General features: G+C 44.4%; 1 protein-coding gene across 1 annotated transcript in view; it reads left to right on the top strand.

Moving 5' to 3' along the window:
* NIBAN1 (niban apoptosis regulator 1) overlaps window positions 1-22041 on the top strand; it is a 54037-nt gene extending 31996 nt beyond the window's left edge. The window contains exons 6-14 of the mRNA XM_030953683.1: window positions 8915-9030; window positions 11359-11463; window positions 11558-11720; window positions 12514-12701; window positions 12948-13109; window positions 15124-15234; window positions 15781-15888; window positions 16771-16882; window positions 17854-22041. Coding sequence (XP_030809543.1) covers window positions 8915-9030; window positions 11359-11463; window positions 11558-11720; window positions 12514-12701; window positions 12948-13109; window positions 15124-15234; window positions 15781-15888; window positions 16771-16882; window positions 17854-19502 — 2714 coding nt within the window. The 3' untranslated portion in view covers window positions 19503-22041. The remainder of the gene's footprint in view (window positions 1-8914; window positions 9031-11358; window positions 11464-11557; window positions 11721-12513; window positions 12702-12947; window positions 13110-15123; window positions 15235-15780; window positions 15889-16770; window positions 16883-17853) is intronic.
* Window positions 22042-22295: the final 254 nt, after the last annotated feature.

The following is a 22295-nucleotide window of genomic DNA, read 5'->3' as shown; positions in this document are numbered from 1 at the left end:
TAAATACCCAGCCCAGCCTGTGTTTCTGGGATTTCTGGGCACAGCAAAAGCATTGGGATTTAGTGAGCACCACTGGGAAATGGCATTCAGATGTTTGGAGTGTGGGTTGTTGTGTCGTTCCCATCTTGACTGTCCTCTTGTCTTAGCCCTTTATACTCATTGATGAGGGCTTGGTGGTTTGAGGAGACAATGATCTCCTGCCTTCAGCAGCAATGGAACATGAAGATCAAATGCTTTTTGGGTTTTAATTTGTGAGGTGGTGTGATTAGGGCTAATCAGTGAGAAGACAAGTACCCAGGGAGCAGCAGAGGAACCCCAACAGCCTGGTGGGTGCAGGGCGTCCCTGGTGGGCACTGCTGGCTGTTCTCTGCTGCTTCTGGGCAGCCTGTGCTTCCCAAGTGGCAGACCTCCAGCAGTGTAGGATTTTTAACACTCCTCAGCTTTCTAAAGAAGCTGTGCTTGAGTTTAGGCGGAGGGTGGAGGAAGTGGTTTAGCATTTTCCTCTGATTTTCCAAGCTGCTCCTGCCAGGTTAGATGGGGGTGGCAGCATGGGATTCTTTGGTTTGCCTTAGCTCCATGATCCACTTGGATCCACAACCTGGACTTACCACATTCCATCTTGCTCCCTGTTTCCTTAGTGAAATGCTGAGAAGGGCACACCTCAAATCTGGGGGGAATCTGGTGCTGAAATGGCCACCTAGCCCCCAGTGGGGATGTTCTATCAGTCCCGCAATGGCAACAGTGAGGGAAAGGCTCAAAATATTCACAGGGCTCTAATGTAAGTTATTTTCCAGGTTTGAATCCTTTATGTTTGCATGCCTTGAAAATCAGACTGAAGTTTCTTCTGAGTACTTCTTAAATTACTTCATTTTTTATATCTTCTTGCTTCCTATTTGAGTTTCATTCAGTATTTGCTGTTGGAAGTGGAGAACCCTGACCACTTGGTGCTGGGATAGAGGGAAGTCTGCATGATGGGAAGGAAATGACAACTAGCTCATTCTGGGAGACACGGAGTTTCACTTCGTGATTTTAGTTTTTTTCGTCTGGTTTGATTTCACATCCACATCTTGACAATCACCCTCCTGACACGGGAAGCTGAGGGACTTTCAGAACCATATCCTGTCATCTCCAGTTTCAACAGAAACAACAACAGAAATTATTTTGAGCAATAAATATATTAAAGAAGTATAAAAAGGCATTAGGCAAGAGAGAAAGACAAAAGCTTGTGGAGGGCAGATTTTTTTCCTCCATCTCTGACTTTCAGGATTGCCATTATTGGTGTCTGCATTTCCTTTTTCAGCTCTGAATTTATCTGACAGATGTTTTCCTCATAGTTATTTCTAAATTTCCTATGTTACACGTCTATAGTACCTGTATAGGACTTGCCAACTCTTGGACCAGAATTCAGAATAATTCTGGGAGCACTGATAAAGGTTGAGAAGCTGACATGAAATCCTTGAGCTGAGGGATGAATGTGTCCATATATCTCTATGTACACAGCAGAGCAGCTGTCAGGAGTCCAGATACCACTTTGGAAGGGTTTCTGAGACTTCATGCCACAAACAGGGTGGCCTTTCTTCCCCAGAGAGGGAGATGAAGGGAAGGATTTTCTTGTTGCCTGTTTCCAATGGATGTGGAGGGAGCAATTAGAGGAGAACTGAGGAGGAAATTGCTTTTTATGACATTAAAGAAAAATGTCTTTGTGCACTGGGATGAAAGTGAAGCCTTTTGGAAAGTTTGTGTGGTAATTTGGGGTGGGAGAAAGTACAAATGGAGATAATATTTATCCCTTCATCTACCAAGACTTGTGTCTTGGCTCCTCTCAAGCAGCTGCTGTACTTGGGTTAATTAAACCCCTTTTTGGTTAATAAGATAAGACCACCTGTGATCCACATGAGTGGCTGAGACTGTGGCTGTTCTTTCACCAGTCCATTTCACTAGAAATACCGTTGATGAGGTTTATAGGGTGTTAAAAAAAACTCACTAAAACTTTCAGGACATGATATAGAGGGTTTTTTGGTATAATTTAGGGTATTTTGCTTGAAATAAGACTATTTATCCTCTTTCTAGGATGTTTTTACTCTACAGCATGAGTTCATTCAGTCAGCATGGCTTTTGCCTTTCCTGCCAGACTGATTTCTTACACTGTGGTGAGGATTTTCAGTCTGTAGGTGTGACATTCATTCTGAAACAGCAAGATGATGAATGTGCTAAATTCATAATTGCCATTATGTTCTTCCTATCCCTCCCATCTCAGGCTGATTATCTTCTTCTTACAGACTACCAGGTGTGGGGTGGTGCAGGGGAGCCACTGCCCTGAGCCCACCACCCCAGCCCAGCCTGTTTTCGGAGCTGTGAAGACTCATTTAGGAGCTATGCAGAGTAAGGTGGTGTTCAGGCTCCAGCTTCGAAGTTCTGCAGCAGAGAAATCACAGAATCATGAAATGGTTTGGGTGGAACATCTTCCACTGTCCCAGGTTGCTCCAACCCCTGTCCAACCTGGCCTTGGATGCTTCCAGGGATCCAGGGGCAGCCACAGCTTCTCTGGGCACCCTGTGCCAGGGCCTGCCCACCCTCACAGGAAAGGATTCCTTCCCAGTATCCCATCTGTCCCTGCCCTCTGGCAGTGGGAAGCCATTCCCTGTGTCCTGTCACTCCATCCTTTGTCCAGAGTCCCTCTCCAGCTCTCTTGGAGCCCCTGTAGGTACTGAAAGGCCACAATGAAGTCACCCTAGAGCCATTTCTTCTCCAAATTCCCACCTGTTCCAGGAATACAGTAGCTGGTTTGGAAAGCACTTGGAAAATGTCAGAAATAAGTGATACTGTGATCCTCTGTGTGTGTTTATGCAGTGCTCATTAATTTTTTTGGATTATAAAACCCACACCTGCTGGGCTTCCCACTGGAGGTTGATTGTGTCCTGTCTGGTGCTGCTTTGAACAGCTTCAGTCTGGGTGCTGTGTGCTGATAAGCAAACAGTTAACCCTGCTCAGTGTTGGTTTGGCGGCCACGGAAGGAACTTGTGCTGCAAAGCTTTATTTGCTATAAGTACAGAGTATTTTTTCAGGGCTGTATCATGTTTGGAAGTGACCTCATCTCACTTCTGTTGGTGGTTAGCAGCTTCACGCCACATGCTCTGTGGATAATGTGACAGCACACTGCTCACAGGAAATCCCCAGAGCTGGGAGGTTGATGCCTCTCAGCCCCAGAGCACCATATATATCTCACTTTGTTCTCAGTTTGGATGCTTACAACACAGGACAGCATTTTGTGAGGGTAACTGAGAGGGTCATCTCAAGCAATGTCCCAGGCCCCAGGTAACCTCCCTTTTCCTGAGGTGCAGTTCCTGAGCTTTCCTCATCTCCCCAGGTTCAAAGCATGTTCCTTCTCTTACCTGCCATCCCGGTGGGCTGGGACCATTGCTTATTTTTTTGGAGACAGAATTTCCGCAGTTTAATTTTGTTGGGGTTGATGGCCATGGCTTTTTCACCAGCTGTCTGTGGTATCTAAATGCAGCAGCTCTTAAAACATGCTGGAGCTCACATGAGCTCTTAGAAAGGGAAATAATTTTTATTGTGCTCATTTATTTTTATTTGAAGGGCGTTCCCTAATTGTGGTGCTAGATGGCTGGCAGAGTGATTCCTTCCCTGCAGGAATGTCTCTTGTTCCCTCATGGTCTCCAGCTGCCTCCACCCCAAATCCTTGGGGGCTGGAGGAGTGGGAGTACTGTCTTTGAGGTGTCAGGAGCACTGTCCTGTCTCTTTAGTTGGTTTGGGATTGTGTATTTTCCTTTTTTTTACCAGCTTTTGTTTTAAAAGAACTAAATTTTTAAGAACTTAAAAAAATTTTAAATTACAGTGTGTGTATAGTGAAAAGCAGGGGAAAAGCAAGTCTAATTATATATACAAAAGAAACCGATGACAAGGTGTGAGGGGAATGACTTGGAAGGATGAGAAAATTGGGAAAATGTAATTTGCATTTCTTAGCATGAAATCTATTCTCTTGAGGGCAGCAGTGTCTAGTGGAAATAAGAAGGGGTGGAAGCACCAGCTTTTGAGACTGCACTTAAAATTCCAAATATTTCTTTATCTGCCTCTTATTATCTATTTGTAACATCACAAGAAGGAAGGCCCTGCACCAATACCTGTACTGAGATTTCTTGTGTCCCAGGAAAAGGCTCTGTAAAGTGCCCAACAAGGAGTTACGAGAGATGCTTTGGCACTGCCTTCACCAGAGCCAGCACTCCGTCAAATAGATGAGGAAGCAAGGAAATAATATTGTGAGATCACCTAAAATCAAATGCAGTTTTTTACTCATTTATCATATTCCAAAAATTAATAGTAAGTGACATTCTCCTCCTCAGTGAAAGGCCACCAGACTCCTTGGTCATCTTCATCTCCTTCCAGTGATTGTTCTCCTGCCTTCTCCAGTCTTTGTCCAAAGCCTGTTGCTTTGAATTATTTGAGAGGATATTCGTGGGCCCTGCTGTCTTTTATGAGGGAACTAAAAAGTCATGAATTTTTGTATTGGTTGTGAATGTCTTGTGTTGGGAAGAGAGAGCTGCAGTTCCTGAGCCTGGCAAGGTCTGTGGGCTCTGACATGATCATCTCCTGCACAAACTGCCATCACTGGGTGCCACATTGCTAATATCAATTAATTACCTGCAGGAAGAATTCCAGGATCATATAAATTTTGTTCCCTGCATGCAGAATCTGGCTGGGATGCTGCAGGAAACAGATGAAGCCAGGGTGGATTGCTCCTGAGTTTTGGTGGTCAGATGAAGGGCGTTATGTCAGAGTCAGCATTTCTTTAATTAAAACTTGTGCTCCGTGAGCTCAGACTTCTGGATTCTGGCTTAACACTTGTTCAGCTGTGTCTTTGGGCCTCAGCCTTGTGTGAAATGTCAGCCAAAAGGCTGAGGTTATTCTTCATGGTGGAGCTCCCTTCAGGGAAGCACTTTATCCACAGTCAACAGACCCCTTCACTGTTAGTGGACTGCAGCTGAGTTCCACCATTAAACTGTGTCCCCAAGTGCCATTAGTGACAGTTACTGTTCAGAGGGACAGTTTAAATGGGATGTGGAAATAATCACTTTTTAACAGCTATGCTAGTGTTATGAAGGCATCTTCCTTTGCTTGTAATTAAGAAAAATCATCATCTGAGTGATTAAGCCTCCTCAGCAGCAGCCCCAAGGCAGCGGTGTGCAGCACAGACAGATACACAGTTTGAACTGGAATGTTCAAATGCAGATTTCATGTTGTCTGGGTTTGCTGGAAATCCGGTTTGAGCCAGAGGCAGCTGGAACACTCACCCTCTCTGGTAACGAGGCCCATCTGCAGAAGTTCTTGCACAGAGCTCTCCAGTGTAAGACCAGTTGATCTGTGGCTGAGACCAAATCCATGAGGGCAGTTAATTCCTGCTGCTGTCATCGGACACATGGGAAGTGTTGGTGAGTCACAAATGGACAGCCTGTCCTGAGGGGCTGGAGCCATGTCCATCTCCAAGGGTGCAGCTGTCCTGCCATGGACAGGGCTGGGAGGGCCCACAGGACCTTGGCAATGAAGATTTGCTCATCACTCCCCAAACATTCACCTGCCAAGGGACAGAAGGAGCAGCTCATAGTCCCGGGCACCCTGTTAGAAGGCTGCCATTCCCAGGGCAGCCCAAGCATGGGAGACAGCTGAGACTGGGAACAGGACCCTCTAAGTTAACCCTTCTGCACACGTGCAGGTGCTCTCAGAGGGTGTCCAGTAGCCTGGTCCTCTGGGTGTCATTTTGGTGAGTTAAGGTTTGACATAATTATGTTTTTTAAAAGAGGAATTCTCTGCATGAAAGCTCCTTCGCTTTCTGCAGTCCTGAACTAACTGAGCCATACCATTGAGACGTGCACGTTTGGGAAGATTTATAAAGGTATAGTGCTTCCAGTTGTCCTTCCATCTCCCAAAGTCAAAGGGAGCTTTATAGCAGTTACTCTTGCATTTATGAAAGGAATCTGTGGTTAGCAATATCTGGGCTCTGTGCTTGGATATGTAGGGTCTCTAGGTAGGTTTTCTATTTTAAAAAAATAAACAGAACAAACAGAATTTTGTTGTAATCTCCACACATCAGGGATGTTTTGTTCATTAGCAGCTTGGGTGATTTTCCAAGTGCAAGGCATCCTGCATTAAGCACACAGTATCAGTCTGGGTGCCTGTAAAGCCTCGCTGGCCTTTTGCTGGAGAACACTCAGCAACCTTCCTGGCTTTGTGTGAGATTTGGGTGAGGAATAATGCAGCCAGCACTGCACCAAGCTGCCCTAAGCTGCTCCCCTCTGTACAAGCAGCAGGACACGTGGATCACTCAGGACAGGATGGCTGAGGGGAAGCCCCTGTGAGGGCTTCAGGAGAGGGGAGCACTGATCACGCTTTCCCCTGGTGAACACTCGTCCCTGGCACCACTGGGCTTTGCCACCTGCCCCGTTTGCAGCTGCAGCTCTGCTGCCATGGCCCACAGCCCAGCTGCTCCCTCGCACGCCAGCGGGGCTCCCCCAACAGCCCAGCCCTTGTTTCCCTGGCCTTGGTGTGGCTGCCAAGCCACCCCCTCCTCCAGCCCTTCCATGGATTGCTGCATGGGATGGGCAGAACTCTGGCAGAATGTGCATGGCAGCTCCTTTCAGCTGGGTACAATTGCCTTTTCTTGAGCCCTGTGCATGAATGTGCTTCTGTCTCGAGTGCCTCGCCAGCAGCTTCTGCACAGCCCGGCACTGGATGGATCTGCTTGTTCAAAGCCTTATCACTGAGGCAATCTTTTCCTCCTATGGAAAGTGAGGATGGAATTGCCTAAATTAAGCAGTTGCAGCAGCCTTGAAGGATAAAGCTTTCTTTCTGCTTGGAGTTGTTTTTGTAGCAAGACTGCCATGATTGTGTTTGTGTCCTGTGTTTACTGGCATAGGAAAGAATGTGGGATTGGGATTTTATGGCACTTGCAGTTTAATGTTTTTCCCATGAGCTATTCAGATGAATCACTCTTGGATTTTTAGCACCTTCTTCCCACTGCAGTACGGGCTTGGGGACAGTCAGAATAGAGAGAGAATGCTCCCTTGAGCATGGATTTAAAACTTGGTGATCTTAGAGGGCAGACTCCTGTCAGCACTGGTGCATCACCATCTCAGCAGCTCCAAGATCCAGCCTCTTGGATGGTCTGTTGTCCCTTTGGGTTAGGAGGGAGCACAGCTGTGAAGGAGGAAAACATGTGAGTCATGATTGGAGGGCTGTGGGAGCTGCAGTTTTCCTTCCCTGCAGCCAAACCAGGCCCTCTTCTCATCAAAATCTTTTCAGTTTTATTTTGGGAGGACAAAAGTTTTTGAATGCAATGCTCCACCTCAGTTGCTCAGGTGGAACACTCCCTTATTTCATTAAAACTGTGGTCAGAGGATGTTCTCTCAACACTGAACAGCCTAATTTACAACTAATACTGGTTTGTGACTTGCCATGACAAATGCTATAAATCCTGGAGGCAGCAGTGAAGGTAGGGTTGGGATTTTACCCGGCTGATTTTTTTTGTTGTTGTTGTTTGATCATTGTATGAGCTTGGAGAATTTGTGTTATGTCTTTGGATCTCCAAATATCTGCAGATGAAGAACAGTATCAAGAGAGTGTTTTTTGCCCCTTAGTGTGTTTAACAAACCTTCCTGCAGTCATTGCAGCCAGGTGAAACTCTGAAAGGGCAAATTTTGATATTTGGGCTCTGAGCAGATCTGAAACCATGCCGTTTTCAAGCAGTTTTCAAGCTTCAGGGATAAAGGCCTGATGAAGTTAATTGTAGGTTTCTGTAGCTTTTGTTTTTGTTAAAGTGCATGGAGGAGATATTTCAGACATTACTGTGGTGTTAATCCTCCATGTTTCCCATAATTTCTCTAATCCCTGCGTTGCCCTTGGCATTTATGCGAGGCTCCTGTAAAGCTTCTCTCTTGAGCAGTCTCATGAACAAGCCCAAAGAAGTATTGCTTGACAAGCAAGGCTTGAGGACTTCCTCCTGACTCTTCTCATCACAATTATTTGTATGTATCAGTACCTTCTAAAGCAGCATAATTCCCTTTGAGAGAATCAGCATTCTTGTTCTTCCCTCCTTTGTTCTCAGAGTGCACAACAGGACTTCAGCTGCTCAAGGCTGCAGCAGATAGTCTTGGAGAGGGGACAATAAACCTTTGTGGCTTTGCTTTCCCACAAGAAAGTAATCCTGACTCTCTGATAGTGCAGACACAGCACTTCAGTCACTGAAGTGTTTGGGGATGGTTTTCTCAGGTTTGCCAAGCAGCCACTCTGCTTCATGTCTTGAGGCCAAGGTGTCCCCAGGCCACCACACTGTTCTCAAGAAGAGCTCCCATCAGGCAGAAGTGGCCTTGCACAATAACCAGATATTCCAGAGCTCTGGTTGAACATTCCTGAAATATTTAGGGAAATCAGCATGATCTTGTCAGGAGTTTTTGTTCTTAACTGGTACAAGCATGGTGCTTTGTTTGTTGAGATCTGTTTTGTTGTATATCCATGAAAAACCATCTTGACCCTCAGTTTCTTAACAAAACAAAAGAAGTAAAACAGTGTTAACTCGGGGTTTAGCAATTTATCCAATGAGCTGCCTGTCATTTTTGTAAACTAAAGAGGAATTCCCATCTGTTGGCCCTACCACATGCTGTCAGTCTCTCTGTGTGCCACCTTACATGGCTCACAGGTGTAAAGGCAAGGAATGAGCTTTCCTATGTTAATGCACTTCTAAATCTTAGTGAACACCCAGGGTCTCCAGGCATCCAGGCTTAATAAATTATTTAAAAATATTACTGCTAGGTGCATGTGGAGTGGGAAATGGCTCAGAAAAGGATGGTTATTTTTAAAGATGATTTCTGGGTAAATCCTTTATGTTACTTTTTGTTTTCTCCAGACTTTCTCAAACAGACCACGTATGAAGTGGAGGCGTTCTTAGAGGCCATCCAGTTCTTCCGGCAGGAGAAAGGCCACTATGGCACGTGGGAGATGATAACTGGCAATGAAAAAGAGGTAAAAGAATATATTCCTGATGGGGTTTTGGCTTTGGGTATTGCAGCTCTGAGGACAGTGAAGATTATAAATTCTCTTAGCAAAAAGGGCATCTTAAAAAAGAAAATTTTGTAGATAGAAATACCTGAGATTTTAAGACATCTCCTACTCATATGTAAGTGATAATTCTTTCTCAATAAAAACTTCTAAAACAGAGTCTTGTAGAGTAGCAGTTACACGTAAACCCCAAAAATCTGTGTACTTCAGTTCTGCAGAAAAGAAATGCTAAGGCCAGAGTCTGGGTCCATCCTTAGGCACCTGGCTTTGGAGCACTCATGGTAGCTGAGATTACCCCACAACCCCACTGGCATCACTCCACATGGCTTTTAGGGCATTATTTACACCCTGATTTCTAGGGTTTTTTTCCAAACACTGAGCACTCAGCAGCACATGTTTACTTATTTACTTTAGTGCCAACTCCTGGCTGTTTTCCTTGATGAAATCTGGCTTCCCTTTGGAAAAACGGAAAAAACCTTAAGGAGAGTGGTTTGTTTTAAGGAAGCAGATTATTGTTTTAGAAGAAGCCTACCTTTGAAATGCTGAGAAATGTGGAATCTGGAGAAAAATCTATAAACAGTGTCTTTCCCACTGCCATCATGTCAGTGATTGAAGTTCCCTGCTAACATCTGATAATAAATTCTTACTTTAAGGAGTTACATGAGGGGTTTTCTATTCTCCCTTCCTCCTTCATGTTATGGGGCTATTTTAGTGCTAGTTTCATTTCATGTTTTATTTTTCCTATTGCTTGCCAACATCTTACTCATAGCCCATATGTCTCAAGAGAGCTGTAATCAGAAGACATCCAGCCTAGTTCCACTATTATCTTCTTAGCAATAATTCATTCTGTAAGTATAGTGTGTTCTCATGGCCTGCTTGGACCAAACATAATAATTATTTTAGGCAAATATCCAAGCTAAGTGAGTGGTTTGGAGCAAGCAGGCTGAAATTTGTTGCTGTAAAAGTCCCTGAAGAATGCCAAGAAATGTATTTGCTGACACTTATTTGTGGTGGCTGAGTCCCCACCAGGTCAGTGCACACTGGGGCTGCAGCATGGCTGGAGTGGGAGCATGAGCCCAGGCACCTGAAGGAAGATCCACCAATGCCTTAAAAATGTTCCCAGAGAACTCAAGATTCTTCACAATATAAAATCATGGAATCACAGAATATCCTGAGCTGGAAGGGACTCACAGGGACCATTCAGTCCAGCCCCTGGCCCTGCCCAGACACCCCAACAATCCCACCCTGTGCATCCCTGGGAGCTTTGTCCAAACCCTCCTGGAGCTCTGGCAGCCTTGGGGCTGTGCCCATTCCCTGGGGAGCCTGGGCAGTGCCCCAGGACCTTTGAGGGAAGAACCTTTCCCTGACAGCCAACCTAACCCTCCCCTGACACAGCTTCATGCCTTTCCCTTGGCTCTTAATCTATCTGATCCGTTCTCACGTTTATTATTTGTGATAGTTTGGGTTATTCATGAGATCTTTTTTAAGGGAGCCATTAGTTTAGGACCTGAATTAGTGAATTGCTTTTGACAGGCATTTGAGTCAGCAGTGCTGAATATGAAGTGCTGCTGTGGCATTATCTTTAAGTACTTAAATGAAACTCCAATAAAAGTGTATTGCATATTTGAGTATATTAGAGGTATATTATGGCAGTGTTATTGAGGTACATTATTGAGTGTTGTATTTCCATAGGGGCTGTTTATGCCCTGTTTTGCACTGGCATGCAGTCAGAGTCCTTCTTTACTTGTGCTGCTCTAGTTCATGCCAGTTCCCTTGGCTGGTGTTGGTGCATGTCTCAGATCCCTCTGGCTGCTTTAATACATGAGGTGCAGGGTCTGGGAGCACGGACATGAGTGAAACAAGCCCTGGCATGATGAAAATGGAAAGTTGAGGGGTCTTTTTGCACTCTGTATTGCCTCAGCCAGCAGCTGGGTACAGCAGGGATGTGATCCTGAATGTAGATTGTGCTTGGGCTATTGGTGCAGCTTTCTCAGGCCAGAGACAGTGTCCATAAATAAAAACGTGGAGAGGGAGGCCTAGACTCCCCAAATCAGATGTTTATTAAGTCTTGCATATTCATTTGGTGCATTTGAGTGGGATGGGATGGGTAAAGAAGGAGTTGCAGTTCAAATCTAGGCAGAGAGAGTGCAAAGCCTCTGTGGGTAAGTCCTGGCAGCTGGGAGGGAGGGACAGCTGAGCCACTGCCTGCACACATCACTCTGTGCTGCAGTGCTCAGCCTTCAGGTAAAGAACAGGGTGAGAACTTGGCATTTTCATCTCCTGACCATACAGATCCTGAGCAACCTGGTGATGGAGGAACTGCTGCCTAACCTGCAGACAATGATCCTGCCTAAAATGAAGGGAAAGAGAAATGACAGGAAACGGGCCTGGTTTGGGGTAAGGACTGACACTTGCAGAGTAGCTGTTGCTCATGGTAGCTCTCTGTGGGTGCAGATTCTGATCTCTGCTTTTCAATTTTATTTGGTTCCAGATTGTAGAGGAAACCTATGGCTTAGTCCAGCAGCAGGTGGCAGAAGGATTAAGCACCTTGAAAGAAGAATGCAGAGAATTTGCAAAAACTCTTGAAGGGACCATTCGTTCAGACATGGATCAGATTCTGAACTCCAAGAACTTCTTAGCTGGAAAAATCAAAGGTTGGTAGAGGAGCAGCTGTGCTTTGGAGCAATTCTCCAATGTCTCCCATTGTTGCTCAAATTACCAGATGTGCTTGTTTTGAAATCCTTGTGTGTTTTGAGAAACGCAACTGGAGACACCAATTTTAAGAACACAAACGAGCCTCTGCTGCCTTTGGTGGGAACTGATACCTGTAGCCACTGTCTGTGCAAATACCAGGTCTTCTCAAATTGGAGCTGACAGGTTTTGAGTACCCTGATCAGAGTTGTTCCTTCTGCTTTCATTTTCACTTACACAGTCTTAGGTAGTGAAGATACAGGTCACGTGAGCATAATTGAAAGACCTGATCTCTAGGAATGCACCACAAAACCAGGTTCTGGTAATGTGACAAGTCCGTGGGCTTTCAAAGAATATTTAAGCCAAAGGGCTTCTTAGGTGTTTTTTATTTAATGTGAAGTAATCATAATTTTGTTATGAATATAAAAAGGAATGTAAAGAGCAGGAAAAATGTTGTTGTGTTGCTTAAGCTGGCAAATAAATAAATAAATAAATAGCTGGTAATGATACTCAGAGCTGCCCTTTTCTCCACCCTCACAGTGCCCCCATTTGCAGTGTTTGCTTAGGTGAGGCTTGGCACAAGAGTTTTCATTGTCACTCATACAACTGTGAACTCCTTTCACACCCTCATCAGCTCTGTGGAGGTGTGACTCCAGGGAAAAATACAAAAACCATTGAATTAACTGTAAAGAGGTAAGTTCCAATTAATTGTTTCACTGTCTCTAAATGCAACTGTTGTCCTGTGTTACTCTCCAGCCAGTGTTTCTGAGCCTGCCCAGAAGTGCTGCACAGAGAATATCCAGCCATTCCTCACCTCCATCCTGGAGGAGCTCATGGGCCCTGTCAGTTCCGGATTCACGGAAGTGCGCGCGCTTTTTGACAAGGAAGTGACTGAAATCATCCAGGACTTCCAGAAGACCAATGACATGACCAGGCTAAAAGAGGTAAGACAAAACAGAGCTGGAGCCTTTATATCAGCACAAGGATGTTCTGGGCTAGGCCTTAGCTGGCTGCAGGATTTGCTTTCCCAGGTGCAAGCACGTGAGCACCTGGTTTTGTAATTTAGAAAGTCTTGTGGTATTTGTGTAACTGGAGTGCAGATACCAGGATTTGGGTTAAAGCCAAATTGTTACATTCTCTATTAAAAATTCACTTCTGGTTGCTTTCTTTCAACCTGCATGGGAATGCAGAATGTGGATCAGCTCATGACCCTGCCCTTCAACTCTTTGAAAATGGAGCCCTGCTATCTGAAAGTGAACCTGCTCCAGGAACTCCTGCAGGACCTCAAGAGTCGCTTCAAGGTCTATCACATCGATTTTGTGATTCAGAGGACACAGAACTTCATGCAAGAGGTACTGTAAGATCCAGTTTTTCCTCCTGGGAGAACAGGTTAGGTTTGTCCTGCTAATCTGCTTCAAAGTAATCTTGATAAGAGCTGTGAAAGAGCCTCAGAGTGTCTCTCAGGCAAGGTACAAGTAACAAAACCTGAGAAAACCAGCTAGAAGCTGCTTGACACTTATATTCGTGAGACTCTGTGTATGTGAGTTGTTCAGCAAGGCATGAAAATTTTGCATGGATCATCTGTTCCCCTGAACTTTCAGATTCTGAATTCCCAGTGTCTCAGCACCCAAGAAAGTTGTGTAACTAGTGGAGTGGCTAAATTCACCTGATTCCCTTTCTCAAGGCTTGATTTTTCAGGAAGGGTGAACACTATTAAATGTGTTCCAATTCCAGACATTCCAATTTTACCAAAATGGAATGTCTGCTCCTTGGTAGTTGATTTTCTCACTAATATAAAGTAAAGCAATTAATGTTAGAACTCAGAGACAGATGTTTCAGGGTGTAGGTGCTTCATCCAGCCTCACTTTTCAGGGGACTGGTGGAGGTGACAATATCATTCCAGATACTGAACTCCACCTCTTTGTCCCTCTCTTGTGTGTGCTGGTACAGGCTCTGCTTTGCCTGGATTCCTCCTGGATGCCTGGCCAGAAGTGTCTGAGGAGCTGGCCAGCAGACTGATTTCAGTTGCCAGATCACAAGGCAGATTTGGCCTTGGAGCTCTAAATTGAACCCTGTGATTTTAATGTGTATTTGGGAAATTTACTAATCTGCTCAGTAATCTTGTGAAATGGAGCTGGTCCAGATCTATGAAGTAGAAGTTATGAATATGGAAAACAAGTGTCTAGGACAGTGCTGGGATAGGGTTTTCCTAAAAGCAGCTCTTCTGAGTACAGCCAGGACCAGCAGCCAAGGAATTACTCAGAAATAAAATTCTGATTTCATGTCTGGGTCTTTCAGGGGGGACCATTCCAAAATGCTGCCAAATAAAGTGTCTTTCACTGAGTGAAGACCATGAGTCAAGACAAAGAAGTAGACAGAAAATAAATCCCATATAAACCAGGAGGTCGCTTTTTTTCTGAACAGAACATGAGTCAAAATTAACAATAAATAAGTTAAATTATAATAGTAGTTGTTCTAAACATGCTGTTATTGCATCTTCCTCTTTAAGAGGCTGGTATTTTCCTCATAAAAATATTGTGTAGTTTCCCTTTTTTGTCCATGGACGTTTATTTCATAAATAAGTGAAATCAGACATGTCTGTGTTAGTGAAGTATTTGGCTAAAATGTACCTCGGGTGGAGGGTGGAGCAGGGTTCCTTGCCTTGGGAGCCTGGCATCCTCTAGTGGCCAATTTCAGGAAATCTGGGAGCACGGTGCTCAACTGGCTGAAGGAATGCCCCCCCTGCATATCTCCCGGTACTTCTCCAATAAGAAAACGTTAAAATTTGAATGGAAACAGCAAAAGATGGCAAAGCCTCATTAAATAGATTCAATTACCGCTTGCAGAACTGTTTGTCTGAAATATCTTCAGAGTAGAAGCATAATATTCTTAATGATAAGCTGAAAATATGGTAAATGCCAGCTTAGCATAATTCTGTGAGAAATGATTGCACTCTGTGTGATTTTTGCTGATTATTTATTTGTATTATAATGACAACTACTAAAAATGATGTGCAGTATGATTAAATACTGTTTATTAATGATTAATGATAGAAGTCAATGGGAGTCTTCTTATTAGGGATAATAAGTTTTGACTGTGGTCTGTATACACAGATAATCAATTCTACATTTTGGCTCTACCACCATCAGTTTGGGTGGGGACATGAGATCAAATCTGTACAAGAAAGCTGGGACAGCATGATAATGATACCACAGCTTTTAATTTTATTTATTTATTGCAGCATTTCAGTGGTCTTTAGAGCACCTTCTCAGAAACACAATTTAAATTAACAGTTGCACGTATCATGTTTGCAGGAATTTGATGTTACTGGTCTTTAACAGTTTTTTTTTTAATTACTATTTTTAGCTGATGGAAAATGCAGTTTATACATTTGAGCACTTGTTCTCTCCAAGCCACCAGGCAGACTCAGCCAAAGTTGCAACAACCATTGAAAAAGTCAAGCTGAGAGTGCTGAAGGTAAATGTCATGTAGCACATTTGCAGGCTGCCTTTCTGGAAACAGAATATATTTTATATGAACGTATGTCAGTATTTGAAAGAGGATGAGCTGAAAATACTGATTTGGTGGCACTAGCAAATCTGCCCATTTGGGATATAAAACCTAGTTCTGGGCAGACACTTATAGAAGTATTTGCATTTGCAGTCCCTTTAATTGTAGGTAAATCAGATTATTAATATGCTGTGTATCTGGATAAATAATTTTTAATTAACTTTATAATTAGCCTGCCACTGGAATTCATTACTCTCAGAATGGGCAGTGCTGAAACACCCGGGGAGGGCAATCAGGGGCTGTTTCTAGCCTAAGAGTTAAAAGAAGCAAAAGAGATCCTAGAACAGTAGATTTTAGAGTGACTTTATAGAAGCTGGATTAACCTGCATGGCCATCCCAACCCTGTGCACCTGTGATGCAGCAGCTACAGGCTGGCAGGAAGCAGTTCCCTGTGGGAGTGGTGAATAACCCCAGGCACGTGTGGGCTTGTTTCTGTCTGGTGTGTTTTGGCAGCAATATGACTACGACAGCAGCACCATCCGCAAGAAGATATTCCAAGAGGCACTGGTGCAGATTACCTTGCCCACAATGCAGAAGACACTGGCTTCAACATGCAAACCAGTAGGTGTCTGGGACTAAAAACCTCAAAAACCAATAATGGAAGGCAGGAGAGGAACAGCACCTTGGCAGTAATTCCTTAACACTGTCAGGCTGTTTTCTCTCAAAGGACTGTGCAGATTTCCTGCCTGCTCGGTGCTTAGATGTGCCACTTCATGGGTTGGGTAGGTGTGGAGCACAGGGACAAGCATTTTATCACCTGGTATATGTGTGCAGACACCTCATGTCTCTGTCACAGAGGAAGCAGTGGTGGAACAAACCTCCACAAGCCCTTTCTGTTTAGTTTCCCACCAGCCTTTTGTATTTGTGCCTCTGCAGAGATGAGCAGCCAGCTCGAGAAGCCAAAGTGTGGCACAGCTGACAGGCCCCGCCAAGTCCTGATCTTTTACTTGAAAACCTCCAGGTGATTTATGTAGGTGCCTCTTCTAGAAATGAGCAGAGGTCACTTAATTTACTTTTTTATAGACCACCAAGCAGCTGCTTGATGATAGTGATTCATTTAGACAGATGGGTATAAATCAGGGAGCTCAACGTGTTACACACCTATTAGAAAAACAAAACCAAACCCCGCATCTCCCATGTACCGTGGACTTGCCTCCTTGGACAAACAAGTTGTGAGGCATTTCCTCAGCAGCTGTTTGTTTCAGCAGGCAGTGATCTGCAGTGCTTTTAACTGTGGTTGTACTGCAGGAACACTGTGTGGTAAATACATAATTGATTGTGGACACACGTAGCTCATGGAGTCATAGTTCAAACAGGGCACCCCAGGAGCTGTCACGGGGTGTGGCAAGACCTGCTCCATGGCATCTCTGAGCTGTTTGGCTGCAGTAGGACTCAGAAGTCCTCAGTTTTCTCCATCTGTTCTTTTCTTCCCTACCTGCACAGGAGCTGCAGAGATATGAGCAGTACATTTTTGCTGATTACACAAGTGTGATCCAAGTAGAGAACGTGTATGAAGAGATTTTACATCAGATGCTGCTTGAAGAGGCCCTGAAAGGTGAGAACATTTCTGAGGTGACAGGAATAACATTGCAGCCTGTGGCCCATGAGCTGTTCCTTCAGAGCTTCCCAGAGCCCTCACCTGGCTGCTCCTGTCCCGCTTTCTCCAACACTGATGGTTACATCCCTACAGTGTTTTTTCATTTGGCTCACTGAAGATATGTTGCAAGCCCTAAAATCTGATTTATGGGGCAGCTTTACTAAATCCATGGAACTCAAGAGTGATGGCTTGGCACAAGCCTTTTTCTAACAAAATATAATTATGGCAACTTCACTTGATCTCGATTCCCTATCCTTACTTGTGCAGATTTGGTGATGACTAAATGGCAAGAGTATGCCAATTGCAAGACTAAGAGAATTGCAAAGACTAATGGTAACAGAGATTAATTTCCTCAAATGAAATGAATAGCTGGATTCAGTTTCCAGTACTCACTGATGCCAGTGCAGTACTCCTTGCAGATCTCTTTGCTTCTGTGTCAGAAAACGAGACCATTCTTAATAAATACTACATATATACCTATATAAATGTATATATAAATCAATACTTTACTTGTATTTCTGTATATGTGCCTGTCTGTCTATACCCTGGATAAAAGACAGGCAGATGTACTGCACAGGATGTTTTCACAGACCATAGGCACTCCTGTTCCAAAACAGCAGTATAATAATTGTAACCAGCATACTTCTATTGGCATATTCAATGTAAATCCTTCTGCACTCAAGCATTACCCTTGTGCATTGTGGGTCCTCTGCTTCAGAAATGCTTGGGTCAATACTAAAGTGCCATTATTCAAAAAATAAAATCCCCATCCCCAGAAAAGAAATGTGAAGTAAAAGGAAGCTGAAAATTAACATTAGTGTTGTCTTTAATATCAAAATGTACAACATAAACTTGGGAAAGCACTGTATGTTCTTCCCTGTGCCTCTGTCAGCCTTCCCAAAGCAGTTTGGTGTTTCTGTTTTATTCAGTGATCAACGAAGCTGCCGTTCTGAGGAAGCACAACCTGTTTGAGGATAACCTGAATGTGCCCTGCGAGAGCGTGTCCAGCCTGACGGAGCTGAGGACCCCCGTGGGATCAGCACAGGGCACCCCCGCCAAGGCACCCCCAGCTCCCCGGGCCGAGGGCTCGGACACCGAGAGCCACGGGGACGAAACGCTCGTCGTGACAGGGAAAATCGTCTGGGAGAAGGATGCTGAGGAGGGAAAGTCACCAGACAAAGAGGCAAGCGCCTTTGCTGGTGCAGCTGGTGATCAGGCCAGCAGGAGGGAAGCAGTGGCTGTTACAGACATTGGTGACAAACAGGAGTCCCCTTTGGCTGGCCACACTAAACAAGGAGCTGGAGAGGGAAAAAGTGCATTGGAGAATGTATCAGAGTGTGTAGTGAGCACTGAGGGAGAACTCAAGGCACAACAAAAAACTGTGGAGGAAAAAGTGGCTTCTGGGACTGACACTGCAGTAAAAAATTTTGAAGCCAGCCCTAAAAAAGAACTGAAGGTACCTGAAGGAGCCGTGGAGGAAGACGTGACTTCAGGGAGTCAAACAGTAACTGCTGTGTCTGCCAGCAGCACTGAGAAAGCAAGCACCGCACAGGAAAAAGTTTCTGAGATAAAGCTCACTTTCCCACCTGAGAGTGTAACAGATACAGAGATTTTAGGGAGTGCAGAAAAGAAAAGTAAGGTAGAAAATGAAACTATGGGAAAATTATCTCAGAGTGAAAATGCAGTAGGAACAGGGTTTGAAGGGGATAGTAAAAAAGGAAGCGGTGTAAGTACTGAGACGAAGATTGTTTCCCAGGATGAAAAGACAGGGAAAGCAGAGTTTGGGGATGGTCCTAAAAAAGAAAGCCAGTCAGAAGAAAAGAGTTGTAAATCCCCCGATGATGTGAATGAGATAAGGAGTTTGCTGACGCTGACAGTTGAGATCCCAGCAGATACTCCAGCTGAGAACATAAAGGAGGTCTGTGAGGGTGAGCTGCTGAAGTTGCAGGAGCACCATAATGGGATCTACGAGTTGAGCGAAGTGGCTGTGGCAGAAATTCAGGTGAGCCAGAAGATGAAAAGTGAAGATGCAGCGGAATGTGTGGAGTTCAAGGAGGAGCGACCGTCCTCAGCCAGCCTGGGGACCGATGGTACGAGGGTAGAGAGTGTGCCCAGGGGGGCACAAGCACCGTGGCTGGTGGAGAGCTGGGCTCCCCCTCAGGAGGCAAAGGCAGAGGTGGAGAGCAAACCAGGTGTGCGGTACGCAGGGGCGGGAGGTGAGAGGTTGCAGCCAGAGGAACAGACGGGAATTGCGATGTATGGGGAGGAAGGAACAAGGAACAGCCCCGCTGTCCCGGAGGACGGTGGGACACAGAGCCCCTTTCCGAGCCCTGCTGCAGATGCAGCCACGGGGGACGTGCCCATCCTGGATAGAGCCAACCCAGGACTGCTGGAGCCGGTGTCCCTGGAGCCGCAGCAGCGCCGGGAGCAGCCCAGGGCAGACACAGAGCCTGGGCGGCCAGAGGGGGAGCCGGGAGATCAATCTTTACACGCAGGAATTCAGAGCAGCAGAGGAAAAGCGATTCTCCCAGAAGAGCATCGAGAAGATGGTCCTGCACAGCAAAACTCTGAGGAGTAAAGAGCAGCTTTCAGCCCAGCCCTGCAGGACCTATTCGCTCCAGTAATCCCTGTTCAGTTTTGAATATTTGTTCAGGTCGGGGCTGGAGGAAATGCGCTTTGTTGTGGCTCCTGCAGGTTTCCCACAAATCCCTTCCTGAAGCATGGGTGATGGGTTTCGTTCTGGTTAAAACCAGATTACTGCTGAGGAATCTCATCTGTCACTTCAAATCTGCTCCCTTTTAAAGCTAGAGAAAAAGTTTGGAAATGTGACCACTGAATGCTTCAAATGCCCAACTATCATCAACCTATTTTAACAACTTAGCTGTTCTTAGGGATCCTCTTGATTTTTAAATGCATGGTTTTGACAAGTACCGCTCTGATTCTGGTGGTTGGTACATACATACTCGAGGATGCTTTTAGTATTTGCATGCAGTATACAGGAAACAAAAACATTTTTTAGTAGTAAACAGAACCAAATAGTTGATTTAGTAGATTGCTGAAAAGCCACACTGTGCAAAATCTGCAAACTCATTACTTAATTATTTTCAAGTTTTGGCAGATATCAAAGACAAGCAAATATTCTGATTTTTTTTTTCTCTTATTGCTGTATTTAAAAAGGGGAAAGTATGGGAGCAGGTTTCTCAGTCCCACTCTGCACTTCGGGGTTATTTAGCCTTCCAGAGCACTTTATGGCTATTTTGTTTTGTTTTGTTTTATGGAAGGGAGAGAAGAGAATGTTTACAATAACTATAACCATTGGGCAGCATTTCTCTGGTTTAAATCCCACCATAAAATAGATTCACTTACAGCTGTTTCATAGAGAATATTGAGTCCTGCCATTCCCATTCCCACTGAGTTACTCAGGTCTGTAGACCTTTTTAGGTGTGGAAGTCATGTAATAAGTGGCAACAATTGTGAAATACTAGAATCATTGCATCTAATTTCTAATGCAGATGTTAACTGAAGTGACCAGGCAGCCAGAGGTTGTTTTTCATGTGCTTAGATTTTGGAGGGCAGAATCACATTACAAAAGCAGTTATTAAAATGAGACAGTTGCTTTCATACACACGATCTGTATCAAGCCATGATCTTGGCACAGAGTTGCTTAAATGTGTTTTTTGCATCTCAGTTTGCACAGCAAAGCTTGGAGATGAAACCCAGTATTTTAGTAAATTGGCCTTTCAAATGCAAGACCTCACTTTAGAGGTCAGTTTAAAGCACCTTGAAAATCTGGGCCGGTATTTTGAGCCTGTTTCTGAATGTCATACAGTGCAGGACAGCAAAGATTAATTATAATTGCAGCAAGGACTGTAGGATTTATGCCCATAAAGACATGGGAAGAAATAACAAAGTCCTAGTAATATAATATGTGTTAGCATTTAACTTCAGCAAACTGTGCAAAGTCTTTTAATGCTATCAAAATATTCTTTATTACTAAGAGAAAATTGACACTAGAGGAACAGGCAAATATTACTGTGTGAGGAAGGAACCTTGCTGAGTAACTGGATTAACTACTCTGTCACTACAGTAAAATAAATGCAGTTCCTATTTATTCTAGAAGCTGTACTGTGGTATGGAAACGTGAAGGTCACAGACATTTTTCTTGCAGAAGTACTTTGACTCGTTTCCTCCTTATATTTCATGCAGAAATACGAATTTGGAAACATACAAACCACTGCCAGCATATTTTTTTTTACGAATCATTGGTTATTTCACTGTCAGCTGCTTCACTTTTACAAATCATTAACTATCTTAAATTGGTACTGAGTGTTAAGTGATTTCAAATTTATAAAGTGCTCTAGAGTTAAGCAGCAGCAAGCAGCCCTTTTATGCTAAAATTAAGGGACATTATGTGGTTTTAATACTTTTTTTGTATGAAAGACAGCATGGCAGCAAAAAAGACTGCAGCCTCCTGCAAAAGGAAACTAATTCATTCTAATATGAATTAGATACATCTGTACAGAGAGCATTTTGCATAAGTATTTCCATAATGGTAATATTGGAGTTATTTCTGTGGCAGGCCTAGATCTGGTTAATATTTTCCTGTGATACGTGTTGCATTGCTGAATGCAGATGCTCAGATGTTTTTCACCAGTGAGATGGGTAAGGATGGGGGAAATTCAGCCTATATAATTTAAATTGCAGTTCCTTGTGGCCATGGGACTTTTTTCCTGGTTTGGGGTATTTTCTGTCCATTTGCAAATGGATAAAGTAGTGCTTTCCTAGTCTTTACCACAATTGGTTAGCAGCGACAGCTTGGTTAGCAGAGCTCAGCAATCAGCAAGGTTATGTGGGACCACTGATCAGAAATTATAATAATGGAGCCATTCCGTTGTTTTTGTTGCTTTCTTAGTTTCCTTCACAAACCGGGAACTGTAATAAATAAATCGCTTTTCACGGCCCACGGCCGAGAGTCGGGTGCCCTGAGGGGAGCGGGCTGGGGTGTGGAGCTCCCTGGCGTTCCTTCCCCCTGTTAAGGGCCAGGACATGAAACACATTTATTTGTATTTGCTTGGAACTTTGTACAAACGCTTGTCACGGAAATAAAGACGCTCTTCCCTTCCACTGCTGGCTGTTTTTATGAGGGTGTGATAACTTGGGGGATTTTATTAAAGAAACGTTCCTCAGGCAGCTGGCCGTGACGGCGGTGTTCCCAGCACGGAGAGTGGAGTTTTTAGGGGAGCAGGGAGTGACAGCGTGAGGGGGACCGGCTTCTCACTGAGCGTTGGATTGGGTATTTAGGAGGAAGTCCTTCGCCGTGAGGGTGGTGAGGCCCCGTCACAGAGTGCCCACAGAAGCCGTGGCTGCCCCA

This window comes from Camarhynchus parvulus, chromosome 8 (genome assembly GCF_901933205.1).
Source record: "Camarhynchus parvulus chromosome 8, STF_HiC, whole genome shotgun sequence".
NCBI lineage: Eukaryota > Metazoa > Chordata > Aves > Passeriformes > Thraupidae > Camarhynchus > Camarhynchus parvulus.
The sequence above is the reverse complement of the archived record's forward strand: the minus strand, read 5'-3'. Positions and strand labels throughout refer to the sequence as shown.